Source organism: Vulpes lagopus, chromosome 3 (assembly GCF_018345385.1).
Source record: "Vulpes lagopus strain Blue_001 chromosome 3, ASM1834538v1, whole genome shotgun sequence".
NCBI classification, from domain to species: Eukaryota; Metazoa; Chordata; class Mammalia; order Carnivora; family Canidae; genus Vulpes; species Vulpes lagopus.
The window spans coordinates 139,106,305-139,120,715 of NC_054826.1; the positions used below are offsets into that span (position 1 = coordinate 139,106,305).

The 14,411-nt window shown below is 37.4% G+C and overlaps 1 protein-coding gene across 2 annotated transcripts in view; it reads left to right on the forward strand.

Moving 5' to 3' along the window:
* Window positions 1–14,411, forward strand: part of FRRS1 (ferric chelate reductase 1) — a 61,400-nt gene that overhangs the window by 23,654 nt on the left and 23,335 nt on the right. For both annotated transcript variants that reach the window (XM_041750822.1, XM_041750823.1), the window contains 5 exons: window positions 2,874–3,069; window positions 4,203–4,339; window positions 5,601–5,695; window positions 6,793–6,940; window positions 10,714–10,896. In XM_041750822.1, coding sequence (XP_041606756.1) covers window positions 2,874–3,069; window positions 4,203–4,339; window positions 5,601–5,695; window positions 6,793–6,940; window positions 10,714–10,896 — 759 coding nt within the window. The remainder of the gene's footprint in view (window positions 1–2,873; window positions 3,070–4,202; window positions 4,340–5,600; window positions 5,696–6,792; window positions 6,941–10,713; window positions 10,897–14,411) is intronic.

The following is a 14,411-nucleotide window of genomic DNA, read 5'->3' on the forward strand; positions in this document are numbered from 1 at the left end:
AATATCTTGATCAATATCACTTGCCTCTGTGGTCCACAATCACAATAATAATTAAATATTCATGCAAGTATAGGAATTTGGTATTTAAATAATAAGGAATACATTTGTTTTGAAGTTTTATCTTTGTGAGAGGTGTATGTAGAATATGGTATAAGCAGTCATACCTTTTTTTTTTTTTACTAAATGCCTATTTTTCAGGGAAGAAAGAAAACTATGTAAATATCATCAGGTTTCAGAATATTTCAGTTAGAGAATCAGGATAACCTCTCTTTTAATTTTTTAAACTAATCAGTCTGTCTTTGTCCTGGGATGACAAGATGCAAGTTACGATACTTTTTATTTTCTGTGCTGTATCTCCAATAAGTGGGAATATAACTTTAAAAAATTATACAAAATTGGTGTGAGTTTTTCAGTGCTTGAAGGAAGACTTCATAACAGAATATAATATAGTTCATTACCCACATTACATACTTTTAACTTAAATGTCTCCATGAATAACTCTTATTCTCTTTCATAACTATGCAATCTGTTGGCATAGATTGGCTAATGAATACTTTGAAAAAAGGCTGTTCCTTAAATCAGTAACTGGAAAATCATGAGTAGCCATTGTAATGCAAATAGAGCTTCACCCTAAATCCTCAACGTCTGACCAAGGACAAAGAAGTTGCTGGTTTACTTCTCTCCCTGACCAAGTTCGTTATATTTTCCTAGTGAATGATTGGTGATAGCGCCTTAGTCACTTCCCTTAGCTGGCTTATACTTTTTGCCCTGAAAATTCTTGATATCCTTTCCCACTAGGCTTTCTTGTTTTTTTAAATTTTAAAATTTTGCTTGTTTATTTTTTAAAAAAGATTTTATTTATTTGAGAGAAAGCAGGAGTGAGAGAGATTACAGAGGGCAAGGGAGAGGGAGAAGCAGACTCCCCACTGAGCAGAGAGACCAAGGCAGGAATCCATCCCAAGACCTGGAGATCATGACCTGAGTGGAAGGCAGACACTTAACTGACTGAGCCACCCAGGAGCCCCAGTCCCCTTTGACTTTCTTAAAAATCACAATGTTAGGCATGAATTTATTCTGGTTCATCTACTCTGTTTCACAAACGAAGAAGCTGAGACAGAGATTAAGTAACTGGACTGACGTCATTCTGCTATGCAATGTAGAGTGGAGACTAGAATTCATGTCTTACTTCCCTTTCACCTGACAGTAAGTCAGTGCCAAATAAATATTTGCTAAACTGGACTGACTCTTCCCCTATACCATCCTTTAGTTGAGTGGCACATTACTGCATTTAATCTTCATATTAATTTGGCTAAGTTCATGTGGTTAAAACCATGACCTTGATCGTCTCCAGCAGATCTTGCCTTGTCCTAAAAGCATGTCTGTCCCTGACAAAAAGCACATGAAAGCCATGTTTGAGTAGAAAAATTCTCCCTCTGCTCCATTCTTTAATATTCCTTTTCTTTTTTCTCCCAGTTTTATTGAGAAATAATTACTATGTATTACTGCAAATGTTCAAGACAATTTTCCTAAGTATTGTTTTGTATAGTAATGAACCATTTTCAGTTATGTTTTTATGACTCTATAGAGAATTTTTGTGCTTCTCTTATGTTACAGATTTTTTTCAGATGCTCTTGATTTGTTTATTTGTTCTTTTTGCTCATCCTTAAATGGGAAAAACTACCTAGCTTTGATGTTTGATAAAAGATAGGGGTATGTACTACCGTGAACCCTATGCTATCTACTTGATAGCTACTGGTGGAAGGTGCAGGGCTGTTTGAAATGTGTAGCCCCCAGCATAATTTCTGGTAGCTAGCAGGAATTCCTGTAGTTTAGTTTTGGTTCAGTGTGGGCATTTGTAATTTATATGACTGTAAAAGGGTAATTTATTCTAGTGATTCTAAGGGTGCTTTTATTTTGTCTAACTCCATTTTTGTGGAGAATGAGCTGCCTCTTGGGTTCTGCCTTTCTGCAATCTCTCCACGAGCACACCTTTTTTTACTGCTATGTAGCATGTCCCTGCCATCTTCCTCTAGCCTTCTTATATGCTGTGACTTGCAGGTTCTGAATTTAAGCACCAAGTGAAGTGAAGGTGGGGACTTCCCTTAGCTGGCTTGCAAGCTAGTAAGTGTGTATGTATGTAGTATGTAAGTAGCTGGTTTTCTGTTAGGCAGATGGTAGGAGGCAGGTAAACTGGACAAGAGAAGAAAATTACTTGGACTGACAATTGTGTTCCTTAATTCAGAAGTACCTGGGCAATGGATAATAGAAATATTGTTTCTTACAATTGGTTCTCTGTTTTCCTTAGTTTTCAGTATTGCAAATTAAATTATCTGCCCTGTCATCATGATTAATTTGATAGTAATTTGGGAGAAGTCAATCAGAGACTTGTTTTAGATGATGGTATTTAAATGTTTCCAGAAGAACCATTTCTTATTTGTTCTTTGAGCTTCCTAGGATAAAGTGGAATAGAAACTTTTGCTTTTAGTGAACTAAGCACTAGGACTAGTTTATTATTTCCAAATCATGCTAATGAAAGCTAACATTATTATCTTCCTTGTCAGACTTTGGGTTTTATCTTTATTTTTTTGTATCTTCATTTTATTAAAACAACTTGAAAAGAGGGTGTTAGTTTCCTAATTTTTCAGATAAGGAAGTAGAGGCATAGGTGATTTCGTTAAGGTCTCCTAATTGGTAATTGGTAGAGCCAAGATTCAAATCCAGATTCAAATTCACGTATCATATTCTTTTTATTTTGAAAAGAGGGTTAGCTGTCTATTGAAATAAGCAGCCATCTAGAATTACTATTCTGTAGTACGAAAACTTTATATTTTAATTGTGTATGAAAATAATGTGTTTTTAATCTTCTTTTTGAGATGGCAGTTCTTGGATTTACCCTTGCTACCTTCCTACTTGTGCTGTACGTTAGTTCTGTGGCTAATTATCCCAGTGGAAAAGTAGGAAGGTCATGCCATGGAATGGTTCCTGAACATGGTCATACTGCACACTCTGATCCTGTTCACAACATTTCAGTGAGTCAGATGACGTTCAGAGGAGGAGATCAGATTGAAGGTACTGTGCCAGGATTAACTATTTGTGTTTTGACTTTCACTCTTTTCCTGTACATTGAATGTTTGTTACTGAGGGATTTATATAGTTTCATTTAAATCTGTTCACCTGTTTTATGTAAGATACCACCATCTTAGACTTCTCATTTTGTGCTCAACTATTACAGATGACTGTGTTACGTAAGTGGTATATCGGCGCCCCAGTCAGAGTAGGTTTTAAGTACGTTTTTATCATTAGCTAATAGATCTTTTTTAAAAATTATTTTTAAAATAGATTTTACTTCTTTTTTTTTTTTTTTAAAGATTTTATTTATTCATGAGCAACAGAGAGAGAGAGAAAGAGAGAGAGAGAGAGAGAGAGAGAGAGAGGCAGAGACACAGGCAGAGGGAGAAGCAGGCTCCATGCAGGGAGCCCGACTTGGGACTCCATCCTGGGTCCCTAGGATCACACCCTGGGCTGCAGGCGGCACTAAACCGCTGCGCCAAAGGGCTGCCCAGCTAATAGATCTTTTTAAACAGTACTATTAACTCAATAGAAGAGGAAAATGAAGTTTATTTTGTCTGGTGTAGGTGTAATAAACCCTTATGCTTCTTGGTACAGTGTAAACTCTTGTGTTTTTCCAGTTTTTCTGGTGAAATGTGGGCTGACTCTTAAAGGTGTATCTATTACAGTGTTTTATGATCTATTTTCTGCAACTCTAGAAGTACAGAATATTAACAAACTGATGAAAAGAGTGTATGGAAAAATAAGTTTGGAACACTCTGTGTGTTATATATAATGTACTTCTAGAGTTTGGTCCTGCATAGTAGGATGTTAAAGGCTTTAGGGGTTTTCAGTAAAAAAACGAGTATTTACTTTTATTCAGCATTTTTCAAACTAATTCGGCCCCATGGATAGCTCTTTGACTATCACCTACCTTTTTTCCCTGTGGAATGGCTATTAACATCTCATGGAGTGAATGTCCTGTGGAGCACAGTTTAGACCTTCTTTGTCTGTAAGATAATTTCTACCATTTTCTCTCCTGGAGTAGTTTTGTATATGCATGCCAGATTCTAATTGTGAGGTGCCTCCTCTGAACAGTTTCCTTTTGGGGATGTTGCTAAACCTCTTAAGCTATTTTTTTGTTTGTTTCTCAGTAACCTTGTCAGGGCCACCATTTAGAGGCTTTCTCTTAGAAGCACGGAATGCTGAGGATTTGAGTGGCCCTCCTATTGGCTCCTTCACATTGATTGACAGTCAAGTGTCACAGCTTCTGACCTGTGAAGATGTACAGGTTTGTGTTGTGTCTGAAACTGGAATCTGTCAATTTCTGTGGATCTTTTCACTACAGGGTGGTGGTTGTAAGATGAACAATGACATTACTCATTATTGCAGACATCTAAATAGATTCACAATGATCAAGCTTTGGCTCCAGTTTTCCTGTTTGCGATATATTTTTACACATCAGCATCCTAGAAAAGGCAGTAGCTTGAAGAGTTTATAGCTTTTGATGTATTATATAATACTGACTTTTATGTTGATTTTAAAAAGTGTTAGTACTGAAGATAGGATTCTAGAGTGGGACAGTGGTCTAATTTTTGTCATTCATTCATTTAGTAAACATTTATTAAGTTTTTAAAAAATTTTTATTTATTTATGATAGTCACACAGAGAGAGAGAGAGAGAGAGAGGCAGAGACACAGGCAGAGGGAGAAGCAGGCTCCATGCACTGGGAGCCCGACGTGGGATTGGATCCCGGGTCTCCAGGATCATGCCCTGGGCCAAAGGCAGGCGCTAAACTGCTGCGCCACCCAGGGAATCCCAGTAAACATTTATTATACCAGGAACTCTCCTGGTGCAAAGGGATATGGTGATGAACAAGACTTATTCTTGTTCTGAGCTCTGAGCATTATACATAGGTGGAACATATGGACATATGATGTATGGAACATAAGGATATAGGACAGATACACAAGTAGAACACATAACTAGACTTAGAAACACACAGGATGGGTGGGAAGCATAGCAGGGGATGTCACACACAGACTGGAGGGAATTGAGAGAGAGCTTCTTGGAGGAGGAAATCTCCCCATCAGGCTTCAAAGAATGAGTAGGAATTTGCCAGGTGAATGAAGATGGGAAATGAGACCTTTCAAGGGAAAAGAATTCCCAAAATGTAATGCTATGTATGTGGAGGCAGGAATTTTTTCCTTGGGTGACTTTTCTGCATTCTTCCTATTAATGGAAGGAATATATATTTATTATATAAATGAAATAATGAACGAGTTCTATATAGCATTAACATACCCAGCGTTCATAACTCTACAGTCCTTAAATTTCTGCTGACTCTAATTTATTCACAAAGCCAGCTGCTAATCTGGTGTCAGCTAGCCAACATGTATTTGTTGAGTACTTGAGTCCCTATTCTAACTAAAACAGTCCTTACCAGGGTTTCGGCATCATGCAATGATGGATTACTTTGCAAAATGATAGTAGTTCCAGCCATGCTCAACTATTGAGTGACTGACTGGTAGTTCTTCTCTTTTTTATTTCAGGGATATGCTGTGAGTCACACGAGTCCATCCAAGAAAACAAAAGTTAAAGTCTACTGGAATGCTCTAAGCAATGCTCCGAATCATGTAAAGTTTCTGTGAGTAGGAGAGCTTACAAATCTGCAACTAGTAAAATTGAAACAAAAATGATCTGAATCATTTTTGATACCTATTAGACATTTGCCTGTACAGGAGAGGTTTGGTGTACTAATGACACCACCTTAGTGAGATAAGTGGTCATTTTGCTTTTTCTTCGATTTTTTCCACCTAGCACAGGACCTGGCACCCAAAAGGCATGTAATAGATATTTGTTGAGTAAATGAAGTGTTGCAGTGCCATCACACAAAGGATATAAATTAACACTTGAGTCTACATATGGTGTCTAGACTAATAAATTTTTTAGATTTGCTCTTGTCTTAATGAGAATATGAAAAAAATCCTGAAATTTGGATGACTTTTTTATAGCGTTACAACTTACAGATTAGTTTTCCAGAAAAGTAAGATGGTGCATGCCTACAGAATTAGGAAATTCAGTAAAATTAGAATTCCTTCACCCTTAATCCTATGTGAAAGAGGAAGGAGGATGTCATAAAGCAGTGTAAGGATTCCTGAGTGATGTTAGAGACATATGTTAGGGAGAATCGCTCTCCTGGCATGTCTGTTTTTTGTCTCACTTTGTACACAGGTCCCAGCACACAGTAACACAGCTCTGCACCTGTGTGTTGTGTGGAATGTGGAAAGGGACTGCGACTCCAGGAAGTGCTGATGGTTTTTTATGCAGCCCCTATATAGCTTCTTCCTATAGCTGCTTACTACACAGACCTTGTGGAATAATTGGAACTGCACACTATGAAATGGGTTGTAGTAGTATGTTCTTTATATATTAGGGAATAGAAATCTGTGCAGTCCTTAGATCTGGCATTCCGGACTCTGAATATGCCCAAAGAACAGACAAAGATGAGAAGAAAGAGAAGAAATTAAGAGTGAGCAAGAGAGCAAGGGCAGTAAAAGTCATTTTAGTGATGAGGCGAAGAGTCGTTAGAGGTTTGCCTTAGACAAAATTAGTTGTACCGTTAGGTAGTATTAAGTTGTGTGTCGCCACTTTATTCTTTTTCTTTTTTCCATATTTTTAAAAATTTCATTATGATGGGCCACAATTAGGGTTCTGTTTGATCTCATTAGTATTGCATTTCAGAGTCACAGTTGTTGAGAAGTATAAAACCTACTGGGTGAAGATTCCTGGTCCTATAATTTCACAACCAAATGCACTGCCTTTTACAACGCCTGAAGCTACAATAGCCCCTTTGTCGACATTACCTCCGGTCTCCCATTTAACCAAATCAGTAAGTAACATTTTTATGGTTTCACCAAATGCAATACATAATAACAGGGTCTTTGGAAATTGTGGTTCTCTGCCTGGTGAAGTATGTAGAGAAGTAGCTGTACTGGGTTGTGGTAGTAAGTTTTTGGGACCCCTGCAGGAAATCTGAAGGAAGTCTTCATTGCAACATTATTATGACTTACAGGTCAGAATAAAGGGAATGCAAGACCTTGCATGCTTGAGGTGTGGTTATGACATTCACACACAGTCTATACAGCTAAATATCAAATGTGGAGAGGAAGTTTATAGCTTAAACTATATTTAAACAAGATTTGGAGGAGAATCTTGAAATAGTGATGTAACTCTTAAATCTGATTCATTAAGGCCAATGAGTACTGGGGATTCTATGTGCTGAACTACAGAAACTCTTTTTGCAAACTCATCAACTGGAATTCTGTTTAGGCCCTCTGGTTCAGAGAAATGATGACTGAAAAAACGTATCTTGTAAAGGGTAATACATACTGGAAACATTAGGAAGGTTTTACCGAAAGAAATTCTGATAAGTTAGACTTATTAATTCAGAAGTGGATAATGGAAAGTGTTTTATGGCAGGTTATTATAGTTGAAAGAACACACTTGGGTCTGAATCCTGACTTTTGTACTTTCTGTGTGACTTTGGACAAGCTACTTAATTCTCAAAGTCTGTTTCTTCACCTATAAAGTGAGAAATAAAATCAAGCTTTTAGTATCATTATGAAGATTAAACAATTTCGTGAATATAAGGTTTCTAACTGCTTTGCACTTAATAGAAATTCTGTAAATATTAGTTACTTTTTTCATTTCCTTGGTTTTTTTTTTTTTTTTTTTGTCTTTTTATAACCCTTTGTTCTTGTATGGAAGACTAGGTAAAGCACTTGCACTCCTGTGTATGTCTCATTTTATTTTCTTTCTACATTTTGCAATATATGATGGTTATATTTAACTGCATTATTATGAATGTTACATTTTTGAACATACAATTAGATCTTTTATTTGCACCAGTTCTATTTATTTAGTTTCTCTTTTTTTTTAAGATTTTATTTTTAAGTAATCTCTACAGCCAACATGGGCCTTGAACTCACAGCCCTAAGACCAAGAGTTGTATGCTTCTCCACCAACGGAGCCAGCCAGGCACTCTTCAGTTTACTTAGTCTTAATGTTTAATTTCAAAGCTGCTTCAGGGGAGTAAACAGTCACTTTGGAACAGAGCTTCTGGGTAGGACTCTATTGACGAAATTATCTTTCTATATATTCACATGAAAGGCATTTGCTCTCAGAGCTTTTGTGGTATCTCTGCACCAAGTTTGTAGTCTCTGATATAAAAGGGTTTATTCAGAGTCATGAGATTATAGCATTTGTAGAGCTAGAAGAGACCTCAGAGTTCAGTCCCTGTTGTGTAGTTGATGGTATATAAGAGAGACAGTAAGTTCTTTAGCAGACATGATAGAGTAAAGGAGAGAGCAGAGACTAAAATCCAAGTGGCTTGTTCTTTACACTCTACTGTGACTTTTCTTTATGTTCCTATGAAATAATAAGAAGTATATATATTGGTCTCTGCTGCGGTATCTGCTAATATTTGGCCTTTGACCCCAGCGCCTGAATCAGAGCTCCCAAATCCCTTTTAATTTCTTGAGTGATAGGAATGCTTTTTGTTCTAACGAGGTAACTCTGGGTAGGCTCCTGGATCAGGACAGGTCACCAGAAAGACCAAGCCATGCTTAGAAATGGGAACTTTTTACCCCACTCCCCATTTTCCAGAGATGAGAGAGTAGCTGAAAATTGAGTCAATAATCCATCATGCCTCCATGATGAATCCTCTATAAAAATCCCAAAAGTTTGGGGTTCAGAGAGCTCCCAGGTTGTTGTTGAATACATGGAGGTGCTGGGAGGATGGTGCCTTAGAGAGGGCATGGAGGCTCTATACCCCTTCCTGTATACCTTGCTCTGTGCCCCTCTTCCATCTGGCTGTTCCTGGGTTGCATTTTTTAATAATACACTGGTAATCTTGGCATACTTGGATGGCTCAGTTGGTTAAGCATTGGACTCTTGATTTTGGCTTGGTCATTATCTCAGGGTTGTGAGATTGAGCCTTGCCTCTGGCTTTGTGCTCAGCGAGGAGTCTGCTTGAGATTCTTTCTCTCTCTCTTCCTCCATCCCTCTCCTGGGTGCTTATGTACAATCTCCCTCTCACTCTCTCTCAAATAAAAAATAAAATCTTAAAAAAAAAACCCAAAAAACACTGGTAATCTAATAAGAAAGCTGTTTTCCTGAGTTCTGTGAACCATCCTAGTACATTATCAAACTTGAGGAGAGGGTCATGGCAACCTCCATTCTCCTCCAGTGGGAACCTGGAACTTGTGATTGGCCTCTGAAATGAGCAGTTTAGTGGGACTGAGCCCCTAACTTGTAGGACTGGACCCTAACTTCAGGTAAATTGTGTAAGAACAGAATTGTAATGTAGGACACACTATTGGTGTCCACAGAGAGTTGCAAAACTGGTTAATGTGGGAAAACCCGCCACACATTTAGTGGCCAGCAGTATTGGTAGAGTAGAAGAAATGAGAAATTTTTTGATACAGTTCTCATTAGATCTACTTCATTTCTCTGTTGAAATACACTGTTGCAGCACCTTCTGCATATTTGCTCTGTCAAATTGTAGAGCTGATATTTTTCTTTTAAAGATTTTATTTATTTATTCATGAGGGACACAGAGAGAGAGAGAGGCAGAGACACAGGCAGAGGGAGAAGCAGGCTCCATGCAGGGAGCTCAGTGCGGTACTTGATCCTGGGACTCTGGGATCACACCCTGAGCCAAAGGCAGACCCTCAACCACTGAACCATCCTGGCGTCCCTAGAGCTGACAATTTTTGATAATCTCCTTTTTTCCATAACAAGCAGCTCTGGGTTAAATCATTGTAGATTGTTCCTGATTCTCCTCCACTAAATTGTTATTACTATTATTTGCAGTGGTGGTATATATAGGAATAATCACTTTTTCTTATATTATTTTATTTTATTTTTATTTTTTTCTTATATTATTTTATTTTATTTTATTTTATTTTATTTTTTTTTAAAGAATTTTATTTTATTTTATTTATGATAGTCACAGAGAGAGAGAGAGGCAGAGACACAGGCAGAGGGAGAAGCAGGCTCCATGCACCGGGAGCCCGACGTGGGATTCGATCCCGGGTCTCCAGGATCGCGCCCTGGGCCAAAGGCAGGCGCCAAACCGCTGCGCCACCCAGGGATCCCTTATATTATTTTAATATCAAATTTGAACCTGAATTCTAGAAGCAGAGTCCAGGATCTAAATACAAAAACTTGCTAAGAGTTGGCCTGTTTGCCTTTTAAAAGTCTATCCTAAAAACTCAAGGATATCCTTTAGGCAGGAATGTCAGTGGGGACTTAAATATTCTCTAAGATGTTTTTCAAAATTTACTAGAAACTTTGCTCCGGAACATAATTAATGTGAAATATTTTGAGTATTAAAGAGACTAATACTCATGCACATTAGAGTCCAACTAATGTGCCTTCCAAATTTTAATTAAAATTAATTAAGTTTAAAAGTTCACAACCTAACTACTGCTCTGATGATTTCTAATTTTGGGATGTGTCCTTCATTTCCTTCTTTGAATCTCCATTATGAAAAGATATTCTTGTTAATACTTGTACTTCAAGGTAGTGGCTCTTTTATCATTGTGAAATGAACTGCTTGGTTGGTAATTAAGACTTTTTTCCCCCCTGTCATTTTTCTAGTTCAGCGCTTCAGATTGTGGGAACAAGAAGTTCTGCATTCGGAGTCCTTTGAACTGTGACCCAGAGAAGGAGTATGCCTGTTTCTTCTTGTCCTTTGCTCGAGATGACCAGTCAGTGGTGGTTGAAATGAGTGGTCCCAGTCAAGGCTATTTATCCTTTGCATTTTCTCACGACAGATGGATGGTTTGTATCCCCTACTTATATAAGTGGTAATGAAATATAAATGATTAGAGGGAGCCTAATCAATGGCAATGTAGTTGTTTGTTTGAGTCACATGATCATACTTAAGATGGGAAGAGAAAGGAGAGGGCAGGACAAAGGAACTTAGAGCAGATGCTGAGTTAAACATCTCTGGGTATTTCATGTTTTTAGTAGTTGTATTATTATATACCTCTAAGAAGAGGCCGTCCTATGGAGAGTTACGAAAATCACTCCATATCAGTGGACTTGCCACTTTATCTTCCTGTCTGTCCCTGTGATAAAAACAGGAAGTACAGTGAAGAAAAGTTGCTCGGCTTAAAAGTCTTATGTTATTTGTGATGCTTTTCAAACCCTTGTTGTTTTCTTGGGTGGCCAGCAACCACAGCATGGGGTGCTGCCTCGGTGTCCCCTTTTTGGTAGTCATCAGTACATATCCCAAACAGAGAATGAAACCTGGTGTGTCGAGGCAGAAATATATTCTTCACTGGTAGGCTTCTTTGTCAGCTCTACAGAAGGCAGCATTTTTTAAAGGTGATTCTCGCTATTCCTGGGTAGTGCTGAATGGATTAAATGGTTCTGTAGATGGCAGCCTTGTGCTGTGGTGTGGAATAGCAGAGTGCTGCATAGGCATCCTGATGTCCCAAAAGGAAGGCAGGAAAGTATAGGCCAGGATGTGTGTTAGTCCTGTTCAAAGCAGAGTTGGCCGTGAGGTGGGGGATGAGTACAAATGGAGAAAGCCTCTTCTTACTTCCTCCACGTTAGCAAAGGTAACAGGTCTTTTCTAGAGAGTTTTCTTCCTGTCAGGTTTAACTTAACATTACTTCTTTAGGGAATCATATTTCAAAAAAAGAAAAGGAATACTGAGATACTGTGCTAGAAGAACTAATGTTTTTCCTAAGAGTGCAACTCTGATCACATTGGGCTTTGTATGCTGCTTTCAAGTATTTCAGGAAGCCAAGTGTAAAAAGTTGCACCTAGATATTTTACTTAATATACATATGCATATGACCTAGATGTTTTACTATATTGTCCTAGAATGTACTCATTATTCTTTCTCATTAAGCAAAATGTATACCTTAAACTTATGAGAGATATATCATATGCTTTTATTTCTTCTTATTATTCTTTTTTAGAGGTGGGGAGGGGCAACAGAAGAGTGAGAGAAAGAATCTTAAGCATGTTCCAAGCCCAAGGCAGAGCCTGATGCGGGGCTCGATCTCCTGTCCCTGAATTCATGACCTGAGCTGAAATCAGGAGTCCGATGCTTAACGGACTGAGGCGCCCCAGATATGTCATAGGCTTTTAAAAATAACATATAAGAAATTATGACTCTTTCTTTTTAAAAGTTGTTTCTTGGGAAATTTTATACTTGATTGAATGATGTTGCAGTAGTTCAAAACATTTTCCCCATTTCCCTTTGTAACTCTCGTCAGACTTATAGCATATAAGTTTTGGGTGTTTGGGTGTTTGCAGTTCTGGCCAAAATGAACCAGGTTTGGTGCATAAGGTGGATAATGAGCCTGAATTAAAAATAAAATGGGGCTATAAAGCAATAAAGAAAGATGGCAGTAGTGCTTGTGTGAATGTGATGGAACTGGTTATGAAGGAAATTCTGAAGATGAGCCCCACAAGGATTAGCAATGGTAATCTTGTTGGAATATGTGTGTAGTTTATCTCCAGCATACAGTGCTCATTTAGATATGTGTTCTAGTCACTTAAATAAAAAACACTGCAGTCACTTTATGGCCAAACTTCATGCAGTAGTAAACTCACATTTTTCTTTTTTCTGGTCATACAATCTGTTAGCAAGAGGAAAAGTCACTATGGCTGTACTGGGTGTGGTGATGAGGAAGCCACAAGTAGACCAGTTATTTCTCTTCAGAGTTGTAGGCATAGACGGCACAAAAGCTTTTGTCTTTAATTCAAGATATATTTATCTTACTTAGAAATCTTAAGTTTCTCATATCGTACTCATCAAAAAATGTTTATAAAAAAGACTTAATTATGCAGGTGCAGTTGATTTACAGAGCAATCTTACTTAATGATTAAAATCATCTGTACACCTGTTTGTCTAATTTGAGGGAAATAAATCATCCTCAGAAAATATTTTTAAAGTGGTTATTTCTATTTTTGGTTATTTAAAACATTTTAGGATATTTTTGTGACCTGTTTCTTTTTAGTACCTAATGTAAATTTAAATACTGATGTTATGAATACCAGCTAAATGATACCCTTTTCTTTCTTTTTTTTTTTAAATAGTTTTTTTTTAATTTTTTTTTTAAATTTATTTATGATAGTCACAGAGAGAGAGAGAGAGAGAGGCAGAGACACAGGCAGAGGGAGAAGCAGGCTCCATGCACCGGGAGCCCGATGTGGGATTCAATCCTGGGTCTCCAGGATCGCGCCCTGGGCCAAAGGCAGGCGCCAAACCGCTGCACCACCCAGGGATCCCTAAATGATACCCTTTTCAATTTTACTTATAAATTAATGATAACAATTGTTTTGGTATTAGACTTCATCACTAAAATTGATGAAAAGTATAATTTTCCATATTTTTGGTAACAATGACTTGCTAATGTCTGAATTTTAGCTAAATTTCAAATTATACACATATTCTCTATCTCAGATACTTTGTTAAATGATATAAAATATATCAAGAATACATATTATATATTAGCTTCTGTTGGCTTCCTTCTCCTGCCCAATCTCATCTTGCTCTATTCATAATTTCTCAATGCTCTGGTAGAAAGTTCGCAGCTCTGACCTCTCTTGTACTTCATGTTAGGATTTCCAGTATTTGGCTGATCTTGTCCAGATGAGTATTCCTAGACAACACAAACCATCATCTATAAAACTGCACTTAATATCTTCCCTCCTCATGTTTCTTGTGTTCTCCACTCTTGGTGATCAAAACAGTAATAAAAAAACAATTACCATTATTGATTTCTTGCTTCTTTTCAGATACTGTCCTGGGCAGTTTATGCAGCCACTATATTCTTTGATGTTCAGGGAATTTTGGTTGTGACTTAGATTCTTCTCTTTTATTCCCCTTTCAGCTCTTTCTTCCTCCTACACTCCCCCAACTTTTTGTTTTGAGAAGTTTTAAACCTATATGAAAGTTGAAAGAATAGTGCAACCAACACCAATAAGTTCTTTATACTTGCCACATTTTCTCCCTCTCCTTCCACCATGTATGTGTGTGTGTTTATGGAGTATATATAAAAGACACATTTTTCCCCAAAACTATTTGAAAGCTATGTTGTACATGTATCATGACATTTTATCTCTAAAATTTTTTTAGCAAGTATCTCCTCAGAGCAAGGATATATGCTCCTATAATTACCATGATATCTTGACCACATAGAGAAAACTTAATAATGATTAATAATTTTATGCAATATAGTCTATATTCCAAATACCTCAGTTGTCCCCATAAAGTCCCTTTTAGCTGTTTTTCAAAAAAAATTTTTGACCCAAGATCCAATCACTTATCCCTC